Source organism: Cygnus olor, chromosome 7, assembly GCF_009769625.2.
Source record: "Cygnus olor isolate bCygOlo1 chromosome 7, bCygOlo1.pri.v2, whole genome shotgun sequence".
NCBI classification, from domain to species: Eukaryota; Metazoa; Chordata; class Aves; order Anseriformes; family Anatidae; genus Cygnus; species Cygnus olor.
Genome location: NC_049175.1, coordinates 15,062,717 through 15,089,427, shown reverse-complemented (window position 1 = coordinate 15,089,427; position 26,711 = coordinate 15,062,717). Strand labels below are relative to the sequence as shown.

Sequence of the window (26,711 nt, the reverse complement as noted above, 5' to 3'; positions counted from 1 at the left end):
CTTCCCATTTGACTTCTTTAATGGGGAATTAATGGCTCAGAGGAATTCACAGTGAAATAGATATATTAAATCATTGCAGAGACAAGCAAAGCTTTTAGGAAAAACACACCTCTCCACAATGTACCCTATTGAACAAACTGTCTTGTAGGGCCAGTTACATTTGAGTAGAAATATTAAATATTTAGGAAGCACTGACTTAAACATTCAAAAGCTGAGAAACAAAGTCCAGCTGAGAAACAACTACCAATTAGAGGGACACAAACTTATTTCTCCACATTTTTATTCATACTTCAAGTGACTACACTCAAACTTTAAATTTCCTCTTTTTTTTCCCACTATTCTTCCCACCATTCTTCACATATGCAACTCAAGTGCTGCTAGAACATAAGAAAAAATGTCAGTGCTACCTTTGTGTAAACAGGAGCACTCAACACCTTCCCAACAAGGTGGCACAGATACAGTTATTTCACAAACGTCAAATCCCATGACTACTTCTGTAGTGCAAAACTGGAAAAAAGATGAAAAAGACATCGACTGCTGACCCCTGAACTATTTAGGTAGCATGTACATCTATTTTCACCATAATTTACTAAAACTGAATTACAGACTTCACACACAAGTTCTACAATTAAACGGTAAGAACAACCATATATGTTGTGATCACATGCCACCTAAATGCTCTAAGACTTTTTTTCCCCACTTTATATAAGCATGACACAAACATGATATTGCTTCTACTAAAATTAATATTGCACTATGTAAATTACTATTATGGCACTCAGATTACATGTGGAAAAAGGAAAAACAAGAATCCCACTCAGTACATGGACACAATTACCAGCGGAATTTCATTTTGCTACAGCCATCATTTCTTAGTTTCAGCAGATATGACTGATGACTGCAAGAAAAATCAGCACAGAGGAAGAAGATAGTCTGATGCTAAAAGCCTGTCCAGTAAAAACTGCGTTATTCAGCATACAGGTGTATTAAACACTACTGACATCATTTTTTCTTCGTTTCTGTTACCAGAAAAAAATGCATATTTTTATCTGTTGGAATGCAAGCAACTCCAATATCAAGCAGTTTTCCCAGGGATAACAGCAGAGAAGTTTCACCAGCATGACCCAGACTTGGTTCAGCATTTCATTGCACCCATGTGTGACAAAGGTTAACCACACACGCTACACTCAACTGTGCCTAACTAACTAAATTAAAAACAATAAAAAGGAGAAAAAAACACAGAATAAAAATTAGTGAAAAGTAGTAATATCAAAGAGTAACAGCCACCTGTACAACGTGACACTAACAGGGAGCAAACACATCATCACGTTATAGTATGCTGCATTACAGGAATGCTGAGACCAAAAATCAAAAATTAAAGAAGTGTACGGTTTGACAAATGAATAAAATAACTATAACTCATTTTTCTTTCAGAGTTTACATGAGCACCTGTAAACAAGTTCTGCTGCTTCAGAGGTATCCACTACCAAAGCTTAGACTGAAAGAAACAAGGAACCTTCTAAAAGCTGCATGGGAAACCCAGAAGACAACAACATTAATGCTCTTCCCAGGCTTCAGAAAAGCAGCTAGGAGCCTCCGCACCCTCACCAACGACTGTGGGGAACCCAAAGGGGCCTCCTGGAGAACAGAGATGCACTCACCGTTACGACTCTCTTCATCGATAGGAACTATTGTGGCTGGAGGACCTGTTCTGGCCAATTTGCAATCTATAAAGATTAAAAAAAAAATAAGTTATTTCTGATTCCAGAGAACGGACCTTGGGTTTTTGTTTGTTTGTTTTGTGGGTTGTTTGTTTTTCAAAGCAAGTCAGCATATTCAGCATACTGAAGACAAGCATCACTGAAGTGTGATGGATCAAAATCTGATCTCTTAATTTATCCATTATTCAGATAAACTTTTTAAGGCAAAGGAGAATCTGACGACGGAGGAGTTAAAGTCTCAGATGCTGATCCATATCTAAAACTAACAATTAAACAGTGTAACCTTAATATGCTTTGCTGTATTCTCTCTTAGGGGAGCTTTCCTTCCCATGTCATGACTACACGTACCGAATTCTTGCCATGTACCCACAACACAGTTTGCTGGCTACGCTAGAACACATCCATGTCTTGCTCTGGAGATGCTACCAGGGACCACAGTGAAGCAGAGTCCCTCAAGACAGATATAATAGGACAGTAATTTATCCCAAAGAAAAAAACAAAGGAATAATTAAAACATATAAATCATAATTAAAGCTTCACAGCAGAAACAAACAATTTGAATTTAATTGCAACAAAAAGATTTAATTAAAGGAAGTGAACAGAATTTTAATAACATTCAAAGGAAAATAAAAATTAAGAACAGACAAGCAATGTTCAGGAAGTTTCATTGTGCCATCTTACCCTCATATTGCCAGTCTGGAGTCAAAAGTTTAGAGGCATCAATGGAAGCAGAGCAGAATAATGAAAGAAAATAAGTAAGATTTTGTTGCTTTACAGAAACGATAGCTTCAAAGACAAAGCAGTACATGCAGAGCTAGCAAAGGCATAGGTGTAGTCCTACAATATTCAAAAGTATGTATACTACTTGTAATAAGTGGATTTTGCAAACAATTTGGTTTTCTATATTAAACAGAAGAAAAATATTACCTCTTCAACCCCAGTAGGAAAAAAATGTTAATTAAGAGGTGCTTCTCATTTTTAAAGGGCCTCACAGTACCACTAGAACAGCACGATAAGGGAAAACATTTCTCCTTGCCCTTTCAGCACAAAGAACTTTGTCCTCCTCGCAGGGGCCAGGCCACAAAGGCAGCAACGCAGAGCTTCGTACCGATCCAGGGAAAGCAGCACTGGATTTTTTTGAGAGGTCTAAACACTTTACACAATATCCCAATAGAAAATCTTCTGTAAATTAAATGCAGCAGCAAGACGAGGTAAAAGACGATTTCCCAGCCTGCAGGAAAAATGACACACTCACTGACTTCAATAGAATTGCACAGCTGCTAATTACAGGCTGCAACTGCCCCAGCACAGACCGAACCTATGAAGGAAGATGAAGACAGTGCTGCATTTATCCAGATGTCTCTTCAGGTGAGGCCCTCGAAGGGCATCCCCATGGCACAATGATTTCTTGCACTGACAGCTTTGCTCTTCAGCTGACAAGCGCAGCTGCAAGACCAAACTTCTCAACAGTGAGGGCACCACGACTGACAGCATGTGTCTTTGAGACTCGTAATATTTATGAGCAGCCTGAACACCACCTGAATTATTACCAACAATAACACCGTCACCATGTAGTCAGCGTTATTTGGATTTTCCAAAAGCCACAGAGGCAAACCTTTCTGCGAAGATGAAAGGCAGAGAGCTGGTGCGGGTGCGCACACTCCCAGCCGTTCAGCTGTGGTGGTTTCATGTACAGCTTCGTTTGTTATCCTAAGAAATCTACGTACATTTGTTCACTGAGCAAATGCTCTCTTTTTATTCTTATGTGCTCCAACTTGATACATAAGTTACGTATTTACTTATAGGGTTTTTTTTTTTTTTTTTTTTAAGGCATTAACAGAGGAAATGGAGCACCTCAACGAAATTCACCTTCCATGTCATTATAGCTTTCATTGCCAGGAGCACATTTGTGCAAAGATAAGTACCATTTGCATATCCACATGAAACACAGAATTTTTCCTGCTTTTATTATTTTTGCTGGATGCTATAAAAATAACAGGACCATAACTGATACAACCCCAACCTTTTCCAGAGATATTTTTTATCTATTTGCTATAATTTTCAAGAACTTTACGGTTTGGCTAACAGAACAACCCTTCAGCAAACTCTGTTAGTGCTAAAAGCCCACCAATACAAACATACCAAGGCTGTTTTTGGGAAGGGTCTGCCATTTGTCACCCAACAGTGACCACTGCACACATAACCACACAGAAATCCAAAGCAGGGACAATTTTTAACCCCGAATATTACATATTCCTTACCAAAAGAACGATCATGACTTTTTGTAAAACCAAATGAGCTTTTTCCCCATTGTCTCTATTTCTGCACTGGTGTTTTCTCCTTGCTGGGTGCCTCTGTGAAAATGTCACCCAGATCAGGGTTCACAACCCCCACAGCCTTGGGCTGAATTCTCACTATGCAAAGTATTGAAATTACAGATCAATCATGCTACAGCAGCCTTTTCATGGGATTGGCGTTCCACCAAATGCATCAGGATTTTCAGAATTGTAAACACACCACACACAATTGCTTTGATTAAAATGAATACTCGGCGCTGAAATATGGATTAACAAAATCTCAGAGAAAAGGTACACTGTACAGTGGAGTTTGGTGATTTGCAGAGGAATTACTGCAAGTGTGGGCAGGTGAAGCAAATAAATTTGTCATGAGATAAATTTCAATCAAAAGAACAGATTAGAGTAATAGCAAAAACTAATTCTACAGCTGGGGAAGGAAAAAAACAGGATGCATAGAACAAATTCTAGCTGAGGATCACAGTGATGGCACCAATAAAAAAAATCTCAACAAATGTGGCTTTGTTGCACAGATAACAGTTTACAGATGATCATTTTATGTTATTTCAGCCACACCAGCACTAACCAAATACCAGACTGCATTTTAGGATGTCTGTCACCCCTCCACTTCCTCCAAAGACAGAGCCTAATAACGCCTTAGACTTGCTTAGTTCCGCATTCATCAGCATACACTCAACAGATTAATCTAAAATCGCAGCGTTACATAAATTTCCAATTCCAAGGCAGACAAATTCAACTTCAGCCTTTGAAGATGAGTCCCATGTTTTAAATACATGGGAGGTACATTTATTTTCTTGCCAAACACAGTCAACAAGCTCAGATACTGTGTTTTATCACCACGCACCAGAAGGGCCTTGTGGAAAATACCGAGTACATGACAAACATCTTTGGGCTGAAGCCTGGGCCAGCCGTCCCGGCTGCATCCCCTTCACTCCTGCTGCTCCCTGGGGGCAGAAGTCGTCCTTGACTCTGTGCAGGTGCAGCAGCTCTGACATGGGGTGTGAGCATAGCAGACCCTGGAACACCCTTCCCGCAGAGACAGTAGAAAAAAAAACAGTTCAACATTTTCAAAACCTACCCTAATTTTCTTAAAAAAGGGATTACATGAAATGGTTCTCTGCTATATTAGGAGTTTCAATTTCTCTTGAATTTTATATTAATGTTCCTCAACAGAAATTGCTTCAACAGTAATAGATTACTTTAGTCAACAGAAACAAACACAGATAATTGCAGCACCAAAGCTGACTTACAAAGGAAATGTTTACACACCACTTTTTTCTGTTTCTTTTTGTTGTTGTTTGCTTTGTTTTGAAATGCCTTATATTTGATTATGGGCCTCCATATAAAACTGAGACGTTTCCAACTCTTCTGATTCAAGCTGCAGATGAATATAACATAACACTGATGCTTACCTAGCTAACAACAAAAAAATGTTTATAAGACTAGTGCAATAGCTGAGACAGAAGAGTTTCTCTCCATCATGGGGTTTCTTCCACAGGAGGCCCTTGCCCATCAGCCCCGTACAGGCAGAGGCTGTTTCTCAAGGTACCTCCACTCCACCAGAAGCGCCTGCAGAAGTGCGATGCTGAAGCACCATCTGTTTGCTCTCCAGGTATTTGTTCTCCGCTCTCAACAAAAAGCCACTTGTCCTTGAAATTCCTGGGCATAATGGAATGGTCACAGAAGTCAAATCATGCTGAATTGAGCTCACTTAAAAATGGCAGAAAAGGCCGTATTCTAAATGAGCTTCCCTACCTCCAGTTGTCCCAATACAATCATATTTCTTGTTTAAGCAGCAGCACTGGTGAATGTACTCGCGATGCAGCAGAGTCCTCCCACCCAGGCACATCACAGAAAAGGCAGTAGCCATCAGGCAAGTGAAACAACAAGCTAGGAAGGCTTTCCTGAAAGCCTGCAGGAAAGCATTTCTGTTCCTGTCATTAACTTCACTGCTCCCTCTAACTAGTGTTTTTGCTTTACCAGTACATGATCAAGGCAAAGGCAGACAAAGCGCCTGCCTCCTTGGGAGCGAACTCAAAATCCATTTAACAAACGCTTCATGGAACAGTTACGTGGCTTAGATCCATTTGGTTTCTGATAGCTCATTTTCATTATTTTAATTTCTAATTATTTTTAATGAGATGGCTCAGAGGAATCCCTCAATCATGGCTCTAGGTAAGATGCTCAGCAAGGTCAAACAGCACAAGCCAGCAACCCGAATAATCCCATCCTCTGCCACTGGAGAGCCGCCCCATCCACTCCCCATCCGAATACCCACTGATATTTCACAGACCTCCAAATTCAAGCTAAATAAAACATTGGAATTAGTTAGGAGCAGTGTCTGAAGTTGGCTGCTGTAATCGCTAAATCAAGACTGCAAGGCCTGCCATCACACCGGTTATGTGGAAGTTCAGTGATGAAAACGGCTTGCCCCACAAAAAGCCTTCCTACAAATTTCAGTGACTATAACCAAAATGCAGTCTCCCATGGCGTTTACTAGAGGGGCTGGGTGTTTCCAGTGACACCCCAAAACTCAAGGAGAACTTCACAAAGGCAGTCTCAAGGCCAGGGGAGTCTCCCTGCCCCGAGGGAGCAGCCTGCAGGGAGAGCAGCACTGGCCTCGGGACGAGCAGCCCGCCTGAGCCTTCCCGGGGATGTTATTCCCCGAGATAACTCATCTCCTCCCAGGCGCTCCTGAAATTAAAGCTAGAAAAACATCCACTTCAATTTGCTAATCACCAACTCTTCCTCCGGCTGTTTCAAAAATACCCAATTAGTACTCTACATTATTTTACATTTTATTCTGTATTCAATTTTGCTTTCAAATATTCAGATGTAACTAGATTTTTTTTTTTTAATAAAAAACAGTCACAGGACATACAACCACAGACAATCTCAGAAGACTGACTCAGTCCTAGCAGATTTGCAGCCTGATTTGAAAGACCTTATTTAATGAAGTTCTACTCAGTAACTGTGGAAGGAAATTATTCTATTTGGTGGCAGAACAGAAGACAGTATTTTCATTCTTTGTCACTGGAACAAAAGACCAGACTCTAAATGCCATCAGAGGCTGTAGAAGGCTCTATTACTTTCCAGTATCCATCCAGTACTTGCCTATGCCTTTTACCCAGGCCAGAAAACCTCACCATACAATTACTGCGTGTTCAGCTTTCAGGCACTTCTGCTGCACTAATGACGTCTGGAACATTAAACTGAACAGTTAACCAATAATTAGCATGTACATTTAATCCACGTGGAAAACATTTTGAAAGGTGATGTGTACCATAAAACAGCTTTCCTATAAAGTGTTGAACTCAAAGAACAGAATTAAGGCATGATAACTGTGATACACTGAATAAAGTTAGGTTCTTTCAGCAGGAAAATCTCTTACCCTATCTTCAAGCACAACGTACAAGCAATATTCCAAGAACACAACACTACCTCTTAACAGATTTTTTTTTGTGTGAATTTGTCCAAACTTTCTGAATCCACTCAAGTGCTTCGCATCTGCAACATATTAGAGCAAGCTTACTTTGAACCTAGTCACTACCACTCGCACCCCAAAACGTGCTGTGATCCTAAACCCAAAGGAAACACTCAGCATTCAGCAGCACCCCTCAGTTCAGTGACAGCAGCAAACGTCAGGCAGCAGTCTTGATTTCAAGCATGCTTTCTCCTATTCTGACCATTTCCATCCATGTTGAGAAAGAAAATAGAGGGGTGGTGAAGAATTTTTAAAAAGTCAAAGTATGCAAAGTCTTTAGTTTCATTTATTCTGTGACTTTTAGGCACATAAAACCCTTAAGAGATGTACAGCTAGAACCCACTGAAGTCCAGTCCTCAAGCCTGAATCAGTGTCAATACTACAGCCATATTAAATAACAAACTAATGAGACTGTATCAGTGAAAAACTAGCTATGTGGTATCTGCCTGATCACTGACTGGAAATTACAGGGAGTTCATGCACGTGCCATACGAAAGATGCACTATGGAAGAAAGCTAAAACACTGCACTAATGGATTGATTAAAACCTCGCCAGAACAGAAAGTGCCACGACGGCTGGTTGGGAACCACTGAGGTGGCTGGAGATGGCAGGGCCTGCTGACCGAGTCTGCTTCAAGAGAGCCAAGTGGTTCACAAACCAGAGCATCAATGAATACCCTGACACTCCAAGCCCGTGGGCTTTGCAGAAATCCCCAGCAGAGCTCCGGGGGTTTGTGACGTGCAGGGAAAGTCATGGAGTGTTCTCTGTCTTTTGTTTGTTTGTTTTCTTACATCAGAGATACAGGAAATAAAAGAAATGAAATTCTAAGAGTCTGTGGCACTAGCTGAGGTCACAGCACTTCACACTTAAATCTTCTGAACCATGCATTCTGCTTACAGATGTGCTTTATTCTCAGCAATGCCCAAATTGCTCATTAAGCAAACAGCCCGTTGAAAAATCTCATACTTCCACATTTTGCACTTCCACTGCTCTTTCAGCAGGGAACGCTCACAGGAAAAAGCCATGAAAGGGTCTCTCTAAACACCTTGATTTACAGAACACGGCTGCTAATAAAGAGCTACATAGAACCATACATTTAAGCTAACTGAGTAACTAAGCAACCCAATTTAAGGAGAAAATGTCCTGTCTTGTTTCCTGTGTTGCTGAATTCAGAACTACAGCTGTGCAATTTAGGATAAGCTTGGCATAACCTTTACATTAGCAGGCTTGTGCTGCAATTGCTCTGTATTGAAAATAGCATAAGAAGGGCTTTCACAGACTATTTTGAGCTCTTCCTGATAGACATCTCTAATTGTTGGAACTGGGAAGGAACGACAGCAAACTTGAGTTTGATTCAAACGCATTTGTGATACTTCCAAAAAATTACACTGAATTTCTGTGCTTTGATTCAAGACTGCAAATTAATGGCTCAGCTAAGCACTACTGTAAAATTCATAGCTCAGATTCAAATACTCAGGTGAAAGATGATCCAAATGCTCAAGTCTGACTGTAGACTCATTTGGGTTTGTTTTTTTTTTAACATAAGAAAAGGCAATGCTGACAGATAATAAAGCACAAAAAGAGACGTAAATCTGAGTATTATTCTAAGCTCTTGTTCACATAGCCTCAGAAAACATGTTCTCATACAGAATACACATCCCCAACAGCTGATTTATTTGGAAGCTTTATTTCTCCATTCTTCAAACATTTTCATACAGATATAATACCTATAAAGGGTTTTATACGTGAAAATTGCCCTGCAAGTGCTATGTATTGGTATTTTATTTTTACTGCTTTACAAAAATGCAGTACCATTGATCTTTTGAGCAATATTCTTTCAGATTGAAACAATTTCCATTTTACAGGCAGTTTTGGAGCTGACAGAGCCTTTTAAAAATCATACTTGTGTCCCCAAACAATGTAAAACACAAAAAACATGATGCTATGCCAAGCAGCACCTAAAACTGCTATTAACCAAAAGTAATTTTTAAGACCATGAAAATGCACTGAATGAATCAAGGAAAGCTGTAATATCTTCAGACATGCTAAAATTTTAAAAGTTGACTCAACCTGCTTTTAACCATGGCTATACACCGAGCACTAAAATTTCACTGTTTTCAGTATTTCTGAAATTCCATTTTCCCTATTACGACTGATGCATTTAAGACAATCTCATAAGGAGGAAAAGTGAAAAAGAAAGTGAAAAAATATTTACTATTTAGATTAAACTGAATCCAGATACCACAAGCAAGTTTTAAAGCTGCAGCACCTTTTGCTACTGTATAAAAGCAGACAAAATACTAGTAGGAGCAAATCAGAAAAAGCAGGTGGAAGCCTGTACTGTCGATGAAACTTCTTTATGTGCAAGTAAAATAGGAAGAGCATTTAATAAACTGAAACATGGGAGAGGGGACAGCTAAACTCTGCCTATAACTGAGCTAAGAACATCCAGCCGTCCCATTTTCCTAAATGGTTTCTTTGTGATTTTTAGACTTCAGGCTCAGTATCAAGGTCATTGCCACAGAAATCACGTTGAGTTATCAGGTTTCTCATCTTTTCCTGAGCAGTTTCTCCCCCTTTCAGTGCAGTACTCTTTTTGTATGCAACAGACACAGAAATCTCAAGTTTGTATCTTCCACAGAATTTAGCGGGATTAGCTGGGACAAAGGAAAGAAGCGTAAATAGGAAGATTAAGGTGAAGTTCAGAAAAAAAAGCATCGTTAAATGTTTCTATACACACAGGAATATTCTCATTTTTAAAGACGATGAAAATTTTTTAAGTATTACCATCTGTGAATACCACTGAGTTGTGTTATTATGAGATCATGGTCTCAGCAACGCGTTATAAAATACGCTAGAAAAAACTGTATTGATGGAAAATCTCAAGCTCCCTTTGTATTTTAAAGATTCAAGGAAAAAAAGACACCTTCACCTCAGACACTGTAAACATCAACATCCACATCCCTTACAGCAAAACACAAGAGCCAAGTTGACAGAGCCCTTATGTAGCCTAACAAGAAGCTGGCTTTGCTGCTCATCAGCCACCTCCCCCTTGTTGAGCTGGAATATTGCTGCCCCGAGTATTGCAGCAGCTCAGGTGAGTCCCACTCACGTCCCAGGCGTGGCACAGCCAGGGCAGGTAACCCACTGCCTACCTCTGCTGAAAGCAGGCTGCGTGAGCCAAGCTGCACTCCCAGGATTGTTTGTGTTTCAGGCCATTAACTAGCAATTTTGTGAACATTTACATCTTGTGCCTATAAATATCTTCCTTGTGACATATGTAACGAATTCCATGTTGATCAACATCTTCCTGCGATGTAATCAAGGCACCACGCAGCAGTGCCAGAAGGAGAGGACGCCTTCTGAGAGAGAGCAATGCCCCGCCGCGCCCTCCTTCCCTGAAGGCACCTTCCCCTTCCAGCTCCTTCAGCACTCACCCAGCAGCCAGCCAAAGCAGACTTCAACAGCTGAATTTGAAGAGCAGGATGGTGCCAGTTTCCTCCTTTTGCACTAAATCATGGCAAATGCAGCCCTGTGCTGTGGGGATGAGCTGCTGGGTCCTATGGGCACAGAACTCCCTAGGATCATCTTGCTCATGCCAGAGTGACCCCAAACCCTGCCTGCAAACAACCTGCATGACTGACCTGGAGGGTCTCACATTTAGAGATGGTATGTCTCAACTAAACGATGATTTAATTATCAGTGAACACGGTCTTGAGACAGACACTGTTCTTTGGTCCCAAAACCAGAAAGCTTCAGATAATTCAAATAGGAGACGATGTATCTAACATTAGTGACAAAAGAAATCAGCAGGCCATAAAAATGATGAAGCCTGAAGGTTTTTTAAGCATATTTCCAAGTATTTGTACTGACAAAACACAGGAAATAGCATGCAAATCAACTTTTTACTTGTAATCAAGTTCCTGTGGCTTCATGAAGTTACCACACTTTGCACAGACAATGTTGAAACATGTTCACCTGTGCAAAATGCTATTAGCCAATGATCTGGAAAACACTGCCTCCCACCTTGGAGGAAAAGGTAGAGAGCTGAGAACCAAAAGCAGGCTCTGGAGTTGCAAACAGAAGGCCCTGTACTGAAAAAAGGCAAAGGCATCTTTAAGACACCATGCAACTCCTACCTGCCATCTGACTGACAGTCCTGTCCACTTGCATGTTCCTCATCTATGAAAAATACCAATAAGGCTTCACAGAAAGAGTCGTCCTTTGAAGTATCTGTTTAATAAATTATGGTCCAAAGGATTCAGTAATTGAGGTCTGAACTGCTTTCTGCACACCAGTCCCAGCCTGTGTCTAAACAGCCTGAATCCACGTTAATTACAAAAGCAATAAGGGCTTTCACATTGAATAGCTACAAAATATTATTTGTTTTTCTTCTGGTTAAATGCACACTTTTGATACCAATTTTCTTAAGCAAAAACCAATGCAATCTTAATTTATAATTAAACTTTTTCCATATACAGAGGTAATTGTACCTTTTTCTTATACAGCTTGTCCTCCCAGTCCTGCAGTTAATTATTTATACTTGCCAGTAAATTCACAATAAATTTCCCAGGTCAAAACGTGATTTGGCTGAAAAATGCAGGGTGGAGGGGATACAAAGTTTGTGAAAAGCTGATCCTTTCTTCAAAATGTGTTTTAGAAACAGCTTTTTTTTAATATACAAAACCCATGAAGGTATAACTGAAGCCTCTTACATGAAGCATCTACTTAATGAGCTATGTTATGAGCTGAAAGAATTTTTCTGTAACATCTCTTCCTTTTGCAAGATTTTCCTCATACTTTGGCATAAAAAGACAAACTTTGTTTTGTCTTTGAACTAACGTAAATTTTACTTTAATGAATTTAAGGCTTTAGGCCTCTCTGCTGTAGAAGAGCAGCAACAAAAGAGTAATGGGATGAGACTAAAGGCCTGCATGAGCCCACCCCTCAGCAGACGGTGCTCACCAACACCCACCTGCAGAGGATTCCCTGAGCATCCAAGCACCCCCAAGAGACAGCGCCCACAACACCAACGTATGGCATCTCCGAGCTTTGAAAGGCTTCTTCCCGAAACTCATGCACTTCAGAAAGTATGAATTTTTGTTTTCTAATAATGCCAGTGAGAATAAAGTCAAAGCATGGTATACGGGCTGTCTGAAACCTTTATCATCAAACAACAGCTAACATGCAAGAAAACAGAGTCAGGATATTTCTGCTATATTGGAAAAGACATTTCATATCACTTGCAATGTGACTCCAAGCCCTCAAAATATTTACTTCTGCATTTTTACCTATCTAGAAAATATTTTTAAAAAGAAACATCTTATAGGACACACCAATTGCCGTCAAAATCTCTATCTTCCACTACCCTCTGGGAGAGGTGAGGAGATTGGAAAACATTACCTTTTGCTAAAACAAACACAATGTTGGTACATTTGTGCTTCCTGAGATGTCAAATACCAAAGAAGTAACATGACAGTTAACAAATCAACTACTACCGGTGCTAATAATGAGAACAGGTAACAACATAAAATGCAGAAGTTCAACTTCTTACTGCAAAGACTATCAAAATTTGAAATAAAAACTCCAAGATATTTGATAGCAGAAACAAAAATTGATATTCTCGTACATTCTTCTCAGTGTTTCAGACCCTGTGAAAAACTAGAGGTGCTAAAGGGGTATCAGCATCATCCCATCAGCAATTCCTCTTTCCTCTCCAAATGAATACATACACACAGATTTTTAAATGGCATTTTACCAAAAAGGACAAGTATTAGTAGGCGGACTTGTTAAGTCAGTCCAACCTAGGTGTGTATTCAGGCAAGTTTTACATCAGCAAGGAAGGGCAGAAAAGAGGGCATGTTTTTTTTCTTAAATCGCAGAAATATAATAATAATTTGAAAACAGACTACATAGAGGCCCATAAGCAGGAGGACAGAAATGATGCCTTCAAGCTGGTCTCAGCTTCATTTCTACAGCTAGAAATGTAAGGATACAGGGAGCTTTCAAATTCTTCCCGTAAGGTTTCCACCTAAGAGACAGCACTTAAGAGAACCCTGAAGATGATACAGCGACTGCACAGATATTTCTGTAGGCTTCAAATGCATTCTTAGCATCCAGTAGTGCCAAAGACTATTTCCCTCCCCAGTCCATTTGAGACACCCCCCCCCCTTTTTTTTTTTTTTTTGGATTTTATCTAGCAAGCAGACACTGAGAGAGTATTAGCACAGTGACACAGAAGTACTCAACTTCTACTCCATACCCATGCTGACTGTAACGGAGAGCTTGATTAATTTTGTATTAGCTAGATGCACAGTTGAAAATAAATCCCAAGCCATTGATTGTACTGGAAGAACAAGCAGATAGGACATTTTCTCATACCTCTCGTACTTAATTATAGAAACGTCGTACCCACAAGGACTGTTAGAAAAACAGATGAAACACAGCTACGTGCTTTATTACAAAGTATGATTTTTTATGTTAACTAGCAAATGATTTAATATGGGGGGAAGGGGGATTAAGAATCTGCTTCATTGCAAGTCTGTTACTGTATAACTAAGAAAATAGTTGATCATCTGAAGCCATTCACTCTGTTTATCTTGCCTTGGCAGTGTACTCCTAACTATTTTAATTGCCAGACAAGTGGTTCAGTGATTCTACAGAACTGTGTGGGGACCATGCCTGTAAGCCTCCGGCTTCGTTGGCGGTTTGCATACTGAGCAATTCGAAGACAAATAAAGTACAGTAGCCTCCATCACCGTTTCTTTGAGCACCCAGGCTGTCATTAGCCAGCAGAGACTCTCATCACCTGTTAATCACTACCTCTTTAGCAGCAGAAAAAGACCAAGTCTTGAAAACAGAACAAAACCGCTAATCCCCCGGAGCTGTGAAATCACCAGCCCATGCCACTATACCCATTGGTGTTATTAACTGAACAGATAAAACTGGAGATATGAGGAGCAATTGACTTGAGCAGCAACCCGGAGGCAAGCTTCTGTGTCTTCCTGATTAGCTTCATTCAATTATGTTGTCTTAATTGCTCACGTGCTCAAGCTCATTAAATGAAAAATAATATTGCTTTCCTGCAGGTTGTGCACTTGAGACTCGAGGAACGGACATATAGTTGTGCCTTTGAGATGCTGCCAGACAGATCTGAAAGAGCAGTTACGGCTGATCAGAAGAGAAGCGGACTGCTATTTCTCGGGGCTTGTAGGATCCTCGATCTTGTTGTGATCTCAGTGACAGTATTTCCCATTTTTTTCTAAATCACTGGTAACTTTTCACTTTTAAATCTTTTTTTTTTCCCCACTCGAAGACATTCAAAATTTTGGAGTTAACACAACAGCTCATAATCTAACAGCACTACAAAACAGATTACTTTAGGCTTGTCTTTACCTTCATACTGTAAAACTGTAACTAACGCAGCCCAGAAAGAGGACCTGTTCATCCAGAAAGTACTTCAGAACGAAACCTCTCCAGTGCTCCCAAACTACACTGCATGTGTAGAAGCAGTACTATTCTTGCTGAAGATACTACACAGTAATCCAGACAGGCAAAAAGTAGCCACTTTGTTATAGAAAATGTACAAATAACTACTGCCACTAACCCTACCTCTGCAAAATGAAACCGTCTTCTTGTACCGTACCACTATGCTTAATGGGATTTGAAGATGCCCAATTTAATTGAACATAAAACTGATTTCCTAAGGACAAACATACTTTGTGAACTTCTGGTAAGAAACAGAGCATGGCATTTTAGTGAAGAAGCTATAAACAATAAAGACAATTCAAGGCCATAAAATAACCCATCCTTGTCTGATTAATGTCTGCTACTGAAAGACATTTAAGGCTGTAAAATTTGCTACAGTTGCATCTGTTATGAAATATCAGTTAGATGGCATGCTCAGGTACAAGTGATATACAAATGCATTTTTCTTCTCTCAAAACCACAGAAAAAAAACGAAGGGTCATGGAACAGATGGCTCACAAGATGTACCTACACGCACGAAAACCTTCAAACCTTCCCCTCTAATGTAGAAAACCATCCTTACCAAATGAGCTAGTACTTGTATCAGGCCATAATACAACTTGGCAATATTAAAAAAAAAAAGTTGTTTTTTTCTTTCCTCACTCCTGCACTGTTGCCAAATGGGAAAAAAAAGAAGGCTCAGATAACCCTTAAAATGCTTCTCAGAATGGAATCATCATAAATGATGGGCTTCCTATCAGAAAATACATGGTATGCACTGATAAATATTTCTTCATTTTTTCATATAGCATAAAATACAAGAACTCTAAATTGTTGTAAAGCTAGCAAAGAACAGTGCCCACATTTTTCTTTTCCAATGAATTTTGCAATATAAAAATGTAAAGGAAAACTTGGAATGAAAAAAGGCACTGGAGAAAGGGAGCTGAAGTTTCCAAGTTGTGCATCTGTAACTTTGCACACTGAACAAAACAGCTTAAACATTCTGGCTCAAAAAGCCATTTAGCATCTGAGTACGATTTTGAAAAAGAACTTGGAGCATCTTCAAGCTCATGCCATGATTTTCTCCATTTTCATCTTTGTATGTCTAGAAGCCATGAGATACAACACCAGACACTATGGAACTGCAGCTAACAATAGTGGTACAAACCTTATTCTAAACAGCAAAACCATGCCATGACAAACATCAGCCACAGCGAGCTTTGTCCGTCTCTGCCTCCTGAGAAGTGGCACTGACCTTGTCGCAGAGGCTTGCTCCCGTCTGAGACTTACCTGGAGCCCCCTGCCTCACACCAGCTTGTCCCTGTTATTGCTGGATAACCAAATACAGAGAACTGACAGAAACATGTGAAAGGCATCACTTAACTTTACCTAAACACTAGCTATAATCCCAGAAACACATTAAACATTTTACTTATTCACACTGCAGAATCCCAGTGATTTTATGAAAAAAGACTGATGAGTGAAGAATTATTCGCAAATATGAGTAAAATATGGTTCCTATGAAAGACAGCGTGAGAGAATAATATCACTATTAACTCATAAAAATTAAATGCATCAACTGCACTGTCATTGGGTGTCATTATCAGACATACTGTGCGGCAGAAAAATAGCTCACTGATTTACTGTCTCCCCTGACATTCTTTCAAAACGCAATATGGATAAAAGCAAAAAAAAATAAAATCCCAGCTATTTCTCAGGAAACGTGACCAGTCCAAATTGTCCAACTGGTGACAAAAGAACACCACCACACCTTGCATCTCCAGCAACACAAATACAGTATACGCAGAACCTGCTTGAAGCTTTAAAAGCAGTTTGCAATACACTGGATAGAAATCACAACATTTGGATGTTTCCAAAATGAGAGGCAGTAACTCTTATCCCTACCAAAGGCACAACAGAAAACCGAAATGGCAGTGTAGGCAGCCTCACAGCAATAGCACAACACACATCTTTCCATGAATATAAGCCTGTCAGGGCGATATGGCACCACTTCTGTTTAGCCTGCGATTGCAGAGAAACTCCATTTATAAACCCTGTCTGAGAACACACTCACTTCTCTCCCTTGCTCCCTTTTTCACCTCCTCAGCTCTTCGCTCTGCAGTCAGGCTTAAAAAGGGGCACCATGACCATCTGACAGTATTTCAATATTTGATTTCTGCTCATTGTAGACAACAGATAAAAGCTATTAATCTCTGCACCAATTTAAGGCCTCCCATGCCTTAGAACACTAATTTACTACAGTAAAGAATATTTTAATAAAAAAACTCAGTGAGACTTTTTAAAATCCATTACTGCTTTCCTTCAGCTTTCCCCCAAATTTTCCTTTTGCCACATACAAAACATTTCCTGTCTTTCAATAGAGATTCCCTGGAACAGCTAGGAGAGGATATTCACACCTATCCGTGCACAGGTATGAATACATACAGACAAAATTCTTCAAGACAGAAGGCTTTCTGAGTCCTTTCTCTTTGATCTATTAGTAAGTTCACATTAAATACGTGAAGTCTTACCCATTGGGAAAGTATGTATCTGCCTGTCACTGCAGGACACACAATTACAAACAGCAGTCTCTTCAAAAGCAACAGCAGTATTAATGGAAAAAAGGGATGTTCCTTTGTGTTTCATATGTTTGTTTTTGTTTTAAAAGTTCAAAATCCCAGATATTTCCTGCCCAGGAATTCCTTATAAATCCCCAGCAATTGACTGAGCTTACATGAGCTTTAGTCAGGAAAAACACTGTCTATGTTTAATGACAGACAACAGATGAACACTAACAATCCCCTAATCTGAAAATGATTACTGTAAAACGCATGCATTAGGATGAGCTGTGAGAGCTCATTCTTTACAATTACTGCCCAAACACACTGCCCTGCAGACACCACAGCCGATCTCCTGTCTCAGGCTCTGCAGAAGTTCAGGCCTTCTTCAGAAGTGCTGGAAAACACAAACTATTATAAGCCTTCCTCAATACAAGTCCATCCTTACCGAGTAATCAACAACAAAGTCAAGATCTCCTCTAGATAAAGACTTCACACCTAATTTTTTCAGAAAAACTTAGTAACGGTACAACTGATCTTTTCCTATGGTAATTAAAACTTCCTATTTATTGCTACTGTAATTGGAAGCGTCCTTGCAGTGCCCCACTGCTCAGTCAGATGTCCCTCCCTGCCACGTAATAAAGCAGGGAATTATCCCTGTTACCGATGCAGCTAGAAGTGCCATTCCTGATACAGGAGCTAACTGAACTGAAGCAGAAGTGCCTCCCTGCTAACCTGTACCAAAGATTGGCATTCATTTTTCTTTGAGGCTAGTGCAGTGCTTTAGCCAAGAAACAAACAGCAGAACTGCAGAGATCTGAAGGCAATAGATCTTCTGCAAATTAGCGGCAAGTTCGAGCCTATTTTAGAAATAATTGGGGAGTGGGGGGGTGTCCCACTCCACCCACTTGAAAAATCCATCCTTGTTGTGGCTCTTTACACAGAGGACTTTAAAATCAGCAGTTTGGCACAAAGCAGGTGAGATGCTCAAGCAGCCATCAACCAGCTGAAGGAATTTCAGTATTTAACAGAGATAAAGACACAAACCTAAGTCAAACTGAACCCAGCTGTGGTCCTAGAGCATTTCTCTCATTCAGCACCAGGCTGTAGGTGGGGTAACTATCAAGGCAACAGAAGGCCACATCTGGTCACATCCCCAGTGAAGACAGGGAAAACTTCCAAAAAAGCTGCCAGATCCATTTCCTGTTCTGAAGCTCTCACAACAAATGCTGCCTTTAAAGTCAGCCTCGTTGAAGAAGAAAGCTGAACACATGCACATGATCTCCACTCCCAATGCAATTTGGGTAACAAACAGATTAATCACCGACAATTACACTTTTTAAGTGCAAAGTGCACATCCCAAGGAAGCAAACCAAGCAAAACACAAGTCTCTGACTATCTTCATGTATTGTTCTAGAACAACCACTGGATTTCTAAAAATACCAGTTGGGGTGGTTTATTTAATTTTTAAGCAGTTTTAATACTTAACTATCAAGACATGTAATGGTAAGCATTTAAATGCCCTTATTTATAGCCAGGTTGCTTATAAACATTTTTCCATTCTGCCAGAAGTATGAGATAACCCAACAGGGGTAGGGCAGTGGATATTTTACCCAAACTAGGTTTTTGAAGTAATACAAAGCCAGATCTGTACTTTGTAATGCACATAACTTGTGTATTCTAAAGGACACTGGTATCATTGTGACTCAGCTCTTGTTTTATGAAAATCTGAGTATAATAAAATCAAGTTTTGATCAGGCGGAAGTCCCTGTGCCTTGTTTAAAACAGATACATCTTGTCAAAAAGGGATTAAATTGAAGCATAGTAACAGGGAGGCAGTTTCAATCACAGTTTGTCAGCATGTGACAGTCTCATATAAATGTTCAGAAAATAATTCTTATTGCTCTACTGAATGAGATGGGGAAAAATAGGACGAGAGGTTGGAAAGTAATATGACGGGGAGGGACAAGTGACACTTAGGAGCAGAGGGAATCTGCAGCTTGCCAAGCTAGCAATAAAGCTGAGGGGCAGGACAGGGAACCCCACAGATCTAAGAGATACTAATGCACAAAAGTGGGTATTTAGGGAGGACTGTGCTCACAAGAGAACATGCACCAGAATGTCGAAGAAGGAAGAAGACAAAGTCTGGAGAAAGAGGAAGGAACAAAGGGGTGTTTCTTCCCCCCCCTTCCTCCGGCCTCTTTACCTTTAAACAGACGAAGAACATATTAAATTCAGAGCGTCTAGATTCTCATACCTCACCCCATTCCTCACATGTCACGTGCCTGAAATGAAGTCTACAGTAGAGAATTGCAGCTTTGGAGTTTCCTACCTAACAGCTCGGATTCCTCCCCAGACCTACTCTTCGCCTTAGTATTTTCAGAATGGGTTAGTCTGAAAATGATCTTGCTATGAAGGACACTACCAACCTCCCACGCCAACATGACACACCCTGGGATTCTCAGTTCCAAAACCGTTGCTACATATACAATAAAAAATACAAACAAAAAGTCATCATCATTATTTCCAATAAAAATCAATTAGGCAATGTAAATGGTGCCTACCCACAAGAAACAGTAACAGGCCAATAAGGGATGGAACCACATTTTATTTCCTGTTATTTGTAGTATAACTCAACTGTTTTTTTGTGGGTTTTTTTGGAAAGTCAGACCAGTTATTGCTTTTAGTTATTGTTCTAAAAACAACTTCAAAGTCTCATTTCCTACAAACTAATTTCACTAAACAGACAAATTAAAATATTTACACTTGTTCTTATTAAGGGTCTCCTATATAAGCAAGCACGTTCAATCAGCATGAGCTGTCTAATTACAAGACCTACTGGTCAACTGAACTGCAAATGTGGTTATGTTTAAGAGAAAACTGGAGTAAGATGAAACACGCAGGTCTTGCTGATCCAGTTGGAGGAGGTGCATCGATTCGGCAGGTAAGCGAGAGGATTTACTCCGTGAGTGCAGACGGAGCTTAAGTTGCAAAGAACAATGTAAGAACACATGGAACTCTGCAAAAAGTACAGTTTCTTGGAATAATATTTTCAGTAATTAAATTGGCAGGGTCTCACCTACAGCAAAAGGCTTCTGTTGGAAGTGACATTAAGAGTGTTCATGGGTGCAGAGGGGGAACCTTTGCAGATAATTCAAGCCCAGAGAAAAAGATGTCAGTAGAGTTATGGCAAATCCTGTGCAGCAAAGGTGACTGCCTTAGGTGTCTTCGTGGTAATTAGAAGAGAGAAGCCCAAATTTCCAAGTTTATGCAAACTTTACATTTTAATGCATGTACATTTACAATTAAGGTCTGAATATTCATGACCGAAGAGCTTTACTACAGAATAAATTCACTGAGCATTTACTTTATAATCTTCTGTACTCAGCAATACACACAAATCCTGCCTCATCCCCCAAATTAGGGTGAAAGCTACCACATCCAAGAAAGCAGTGTCTTATTCACAGTCTCAGTGCACTGCCTCACTTAGATATAAGGGATTAGTTTCAGTGGAATCGGTAAATTTGTTCTGTGAAATCTGGACACGAGATGGAGATCACATATCATAACGTTCTTGAAAACCTGACTTTCCTTACTCTGATTCTGTTTACATATCAAAACACTAATTTATCAAATAAATTCACACAGATGTATCCCGCTCATCATGACTCCCTCAAAATAACCACTAAAGCACAAGAAGGACCAGTACGGGAGTTCGCTCTGCTCAATATGCATGCTCTATGGCCACAAACCGACACACAAATGCAGACAGACACAACTGTCCCTGATTTTAAGAGCTCGGCCCAGTGTCATTGGAGTTATCTACTCTAGGAAAATCCTGAAGACCAAGTCACTGTCACAGAGGGGATGCCAGCTGTGCCAGTGCCCTTCCACAAGGGCTTGCTTGCCCTTCCCCAGGCCTGCCCTCCCCAGATGTGAGCCTTACACCATCCCTTGGAGGACTGCACCGGTTAGTGTTCACGTTCAGGTCGGTCAAGTTGTTGCAGCCTCGTAGACCACGCCTGCAATTATACGTTCCAGGCAATACAACAGGAGACTGACACACAATATCTCGTGGGACAAAGAGTAAGGCTTGAGCAAAAAGAGCCTGGCATGTCCCAAGCTGGGATCTGGGATCTCTTTTCCCAAAAGATGGCTTCCTGCCTCATTCAGCACACGGGCCTTAAAAGAAGATGAAGCTTGCTCCTCATACATTTATTTCAGAAATTTAACTTGCCTCTTCCCAAAGAGAAATAGGTCTTCTGCCGACTCAAAGCACTGCTGGTGGCATGCCAGGATGCCCCATCAGACGTGTTTTGAAGAACTCCTCAGAGGAACTAATGGCTGAGCTCCTCTTCAAAGACACCAACGGCAGCTCCTTTCCCTTTAGGACCACTGCAGAGCCTGGCACCAGAGCTCTCAACCAAAAGCATTGACTTTTCATAAAGCAAGCAAACAAATGACTTCTGTTCTGAGGAGCAAAGGGTTTCCCAGGCGGCCCTTAGGCAAGCACCTGTTTGCATTCTTCCTCCTCCACTGCATGTGCGCAGCATAAGGCTCTGGAAATGATAAATGGGCTCTGTGTATTCAAATATGCATTTTCTGCAGTTAATTTCCTGCCTGACAGTCATACATCAGGTTCTGAAACCATTTTATTTTTAAAGTAGCCTCTTAAAGTGATTTTTGAGGCCCTCTAGTTACTCAAATTTTTGTAGCAAAGGCCGTGTTAAACTGAATTAAAGACAGTAACTAATAGATGGGTCCTGTGCAGCACAAAAACAGCTGAAAGAACTTGTGCCTGCCCAGTCCTGGTGACAAAGCGAATCGCACAGTTGTGCTTTTCAAAGGAAAATCCATATTTAAAATGTAATCTCCAATCCAGGGTAATGATAAAGACGATTTAAATAGGTAAGGCCGTTCCTTATATCCTGATAGGAAAAAAAAAAAAAAAAAGTTTTCCCTTATAAAGTGAAACACATAGTTAACAAAATCTTATTAGCCTTATTATTTAATTTCAGCTGCCAGCACCAAGTACTAATGGACTGCCACCACCCTCCGCTGCTGCAGACCCAGCAGTTGTGCAGCTGCAGGTGGGACAGCCCAGCTTACTGAACCAGTGGAAAATACACCCAGCAACTCCAACTGCTCAAGTGGGTTTCTGGTTTGATGTGCAAAAGAATTCAGGAGCACAAAGCAAGGAGATGGAAGAGCAGGAGCACCCCAGGACCCTGGCTAGCTAAGTACAGTCTGACGTGGTAGGACTAGAAGCACTCTGTTTAGTTTGCTCAACCAAGATAATATATGCAATTACGTGAGTAACTGCATGAATCCGTTCACATTTTTAAATGTTTTTAAATATTACTTAGAGAGAAAATCTGCATCCCTACTCTGCATCCTGAAACTCAGAATTATTTACATATTTGCAGAGTAAATTTTCACAAACGACTATATTTCTGACAGCATTAAGAGTTTAGTAAGAGCAGCAATGAAGTCATTCATTTCACCAACTTCACTTTTCAGGTGCAGCAGGAGATGATTCTCCAACACCTTCAGCACAGCCAGGCAGGCAGGCAGGCTCACCTGGCATTCTGCTACTGTGGGCGGCTGCCCACGTGGTCAGTTTTGTATCCTTTTGCATTCAAGGTAAAGTATTCAGCAGCCACCGTGTTTCTGAAGGTGCTCTATGTTCAACACAACCCGACTGCAGCGCTCACCTGTGCTCTTATCAAACACCAGGGTGATGTTTTTGATATCTAGTGAACAGTCCTCAAGCAAGTCAGTTATTTCCTTGATTTCTCCCTACTGTGTACTTTGCTCCAGACAAGCCTATACTTCTACGTATAGAAGTATAGAGGAGGAAACGTTGATACAGCCCTTCAAGGGTCTTCGTTGGCTTAAGGAAGAAAAGCAATACATACTACCTTATACCAAACCTAAATGGTAATTTTTTCCCCTCCATCTACATGTTAATTTGGACTGCAACAAAAATGCTAACAATACATGTCTCCAAGTTTCCCAAGCATGTCATCTTTGCTCTGCAGAGGCATTCCTGCTAGAGAGCCTCATACTCTAAGAAAAGATCTTGCTGGCAGATTAGAAGTGAACAAAAACCATTGAGCTGTCAGTGACGGTCACATTTGCCACAGAGCAGCTGTCAATGGCATGTCCTGTTCAGGAGGTTATAGCAGTCAAAATAAAGCAAAAAAGTTGTAACTAGAAGCTTATTAGAACATGACATCATACTGCTTTGGTGCAAAGTTCAAATCCACCCGTGCTTTTGAAAAAAATGTTTTAAAAAAATCAAAACAGTTCCTTCCTATTTTAACAAATATTAAAATGTAAGTATTGGTTCCATACCAAATGCAAGGGGAATTCAAGCGTTGATATTTTGGGAAGTAAATAAGCCAAATAAGTAAATAAGAGATAGGATGGGATAACAATTACTGGAAGCCCCCCCAGTTCACAACTACGTCCTTTATGACAGATATACACTAAGACTAAACCACTAAAGATTAGCAAGTCTGCTAATTGTCAATTCTTCTGCTGGATTGGTTTGTGGCATCAGAGCACACACAGTGTTTAAATTCAGCAACCTTCTCCACTGACCAAAAGATTGCTGCTAATTTTTTTTTTGTCTAGTCAAATACACTATGCCTAAAAGAAAAAAAGAGATTGCATCCTGGGCTTCCACCTTCCTCCTCACTGCTTCTTTTAGCCTGAGAGTTTGACTTGGAATTTATCAGAACATCACTAAAAAAAATAATAAAAGCCACTGTAGCTGGCCTAATTTTACATATTGCAAGGCTGTAACTGACATTTCTACTTTTACTTACCCATATGTATTACTTAAATAAAATGATACATTTTATATTATATATATGTAAGATAAATAAAATGCATCTTTTGTAAATATGTGTGTGTATATATATATATACACACATAACATACACACACATATAATGCATCGCAACACACAAATATGCAGCATTTCTCCTGCTTGGTAAAGAGCAAACTAGAGGCAGCAGAAACAGAAACCCACATTTCTTTCTTTACAAGGAAAAAATATCCACCACAGTACCCATTCATCCAGTCTTACATCTATTCTGGCATACCATACAGCTGAGCAATACAACAACGCAGACAATGAAATCCATGGGAGAAAACACTGCGTTTTCCAATAGTATACTGAGACAAATGTGGTAACTCTAACAAGGAAATTTTTCCTTTAATATATTTTTGGTGCTTGTTTTTAATACAAGGGGACTACAGCAGATGTAAAGTATTTGCATTTCATCAACAAAAATATAATTTCACCATTACCTGCCTGCTACCACAATAGACCAAATACGCTTCAGTAGGGGAAGCGACTCGAACAGAGACAGCAAAGCACAACTGGCAGAGCAAGGGGCTGGCAGGAGGCCACTTGGCCACCGAACTCAAATGCCAGCAAGCACACTTGGGAGAGGCATTTCAGCCAAAAGGAGGACACAGCAGGACTTCCAGGATCAGGAGAGGAAGGAGAACCCAGGTGCAAGGGCAGCTTTCAGAAACACGTTTGTTTAGGTTAGCAAGAAAAAACCGAAGCAGGGAATTATTGCTGTCTAACGATCCTTTGGCTGAAGAGTAGAAACACCAGAGATGGAAACACATTACCTGAACTGAAAGATTATGCAGGCACTGCCAGCTAGCCATGAATAAAGTCAGGGCAGGAACGAGACAACGGCACCAAGCCAAGTGAACAAACGAGATTCTGGGAAAGCTCTCTTGTAAGTGTAGCAAGAAAGAAGTCTAAATATTTCCAAGATAGTCTGGTATAAAGTTTTTAAGGCTTATTTGTAACGTTGTCAATTGCTATGGCTGGGAAAAGATTTGATGGCTCAGGATGTCAAGCAAAAACATACAAAATGCAGAAACTGATGGCTAATGGAGCAAAATGCAGTAATATTGGCATGCAACTAACCAAATATGTACTGCTACAACCATGAAAACAGCTCATTTGCATGCTAGATGCAAAGAAATAAGTTATAATTTATGCCATAATTGATTTTCCTGTTTGTATTCATGATAGTTGTGCTGTTAAAATAATTATGCTATTTTTAAATTGCAATTGCTAAAAGAGTGCATCTGTCATATCTGCTATATGTTAGATTACAAATTTTGACATTGCAAATTCAAGTAACTCTACTGGTATGGTACAAGTCATGCCAAAGTACTTTCCTGCAATGAGTTAAGTATGGAACATAGCTTTCTTTTTAGCTTCGAGAAATACATTTCAAAAGATTTTTTAAAATGCATTGTCTAACTAGCTATATGATATTTGTTGAGTAACCAATATCCTACCCTGGCTTAAATTAATTTCCATGTATTTTTTCCTCTATTATATCATTATGGCATTTATACAGAGAACAAAGACAACAGGAACACTTTTAGCTAAATTCACTTCCCTGAATACAGGAAGAAAAATAAATTAATTCCTGAGTTTGCATCACAAGTGGTTCAGCTATGTATTCCTCAAGCAATGGTATTTGGTATGGTATATATATTTCTGAACCTTTCCTCCAGTGAAGTAACAGTACTCTTGGCTATATTCAAACTGATATTCACTGAAAATCAAGGCACCCTCTGTTCAGGCTGTATAACAGGAGAACTTCAATGATAAAAACCAGTTTGGGTTATGTGCTAAATTCAATGGCACAAGCTAAAACATACAAAAAAAGCAGGAAGAAAATCATTACGTGGCCACCCTAGCAGGGATCACTACAAATCCATCTGAAACACTGGATTAAACACAAAACACCACATTTCAAGAATCTAAGTTAATGCACTAAAGGGAAGCCCGTAAAACCCTGGTAGTGTCTGCATACTGCCTTCAAAGAGGTGGACAGCTGGAGTAGACGGATTATTAGCTCTAAGTTGTCCACAATATTTAGACCCGTTTACAATATTCTGTATTTTCAGGTCTTCCCCACTTCCTGGTGACAGGAAGAAAAGTTTTATCGGCAAGTTTTCATGGAATTACTGCAAACATTAAACAGAAGCAGCAGATAAAAAGTCAAAACAGCACACGGAAATTTGAAAAACAAAAATCTAATCAGCTGAGTTTCTGCTGCCATTGCTATCTGTCACTGATGCAAATTTCATTACTCTAGATGACTCTTAAAACAGA

General features: G+C 40.0%; 1 protein-coding gene across 8 annotated transcripts in view; it reads right to left on the bottom strand.

Moving 5' to 3' along the window:
• The window catches only part of PCDH15 (protocadherin related 15), a 738,374-nt gene that overhangs the window by 329,324 nt on the left and 382,339 nt on the right, over window positions 1-26,711 (bottom strand). For 7 of the 8 annotated variants that reach the window (XM_040563492.1, XM_040563491.1, XM_040563494.1 and 4 more), the window contains 2 exons: window positions 2,403-2,417; window positions 1,662-1,727 (listed from right to left, as the gene is read on the bottom strand). In XM_040563492.1, the coding sequence (XP_040419426.1) occupies window positions 1,662-1,727; window positions 2,403-2,417 (81 nt within the window). The remainder of the gene's footprint in view (window positions 1-1,661; window positions 1,728-2,402; window positions 2,418-26,711) is intronic. The other variant, XM_040563503.1, reaches the window with a different exon arrangement.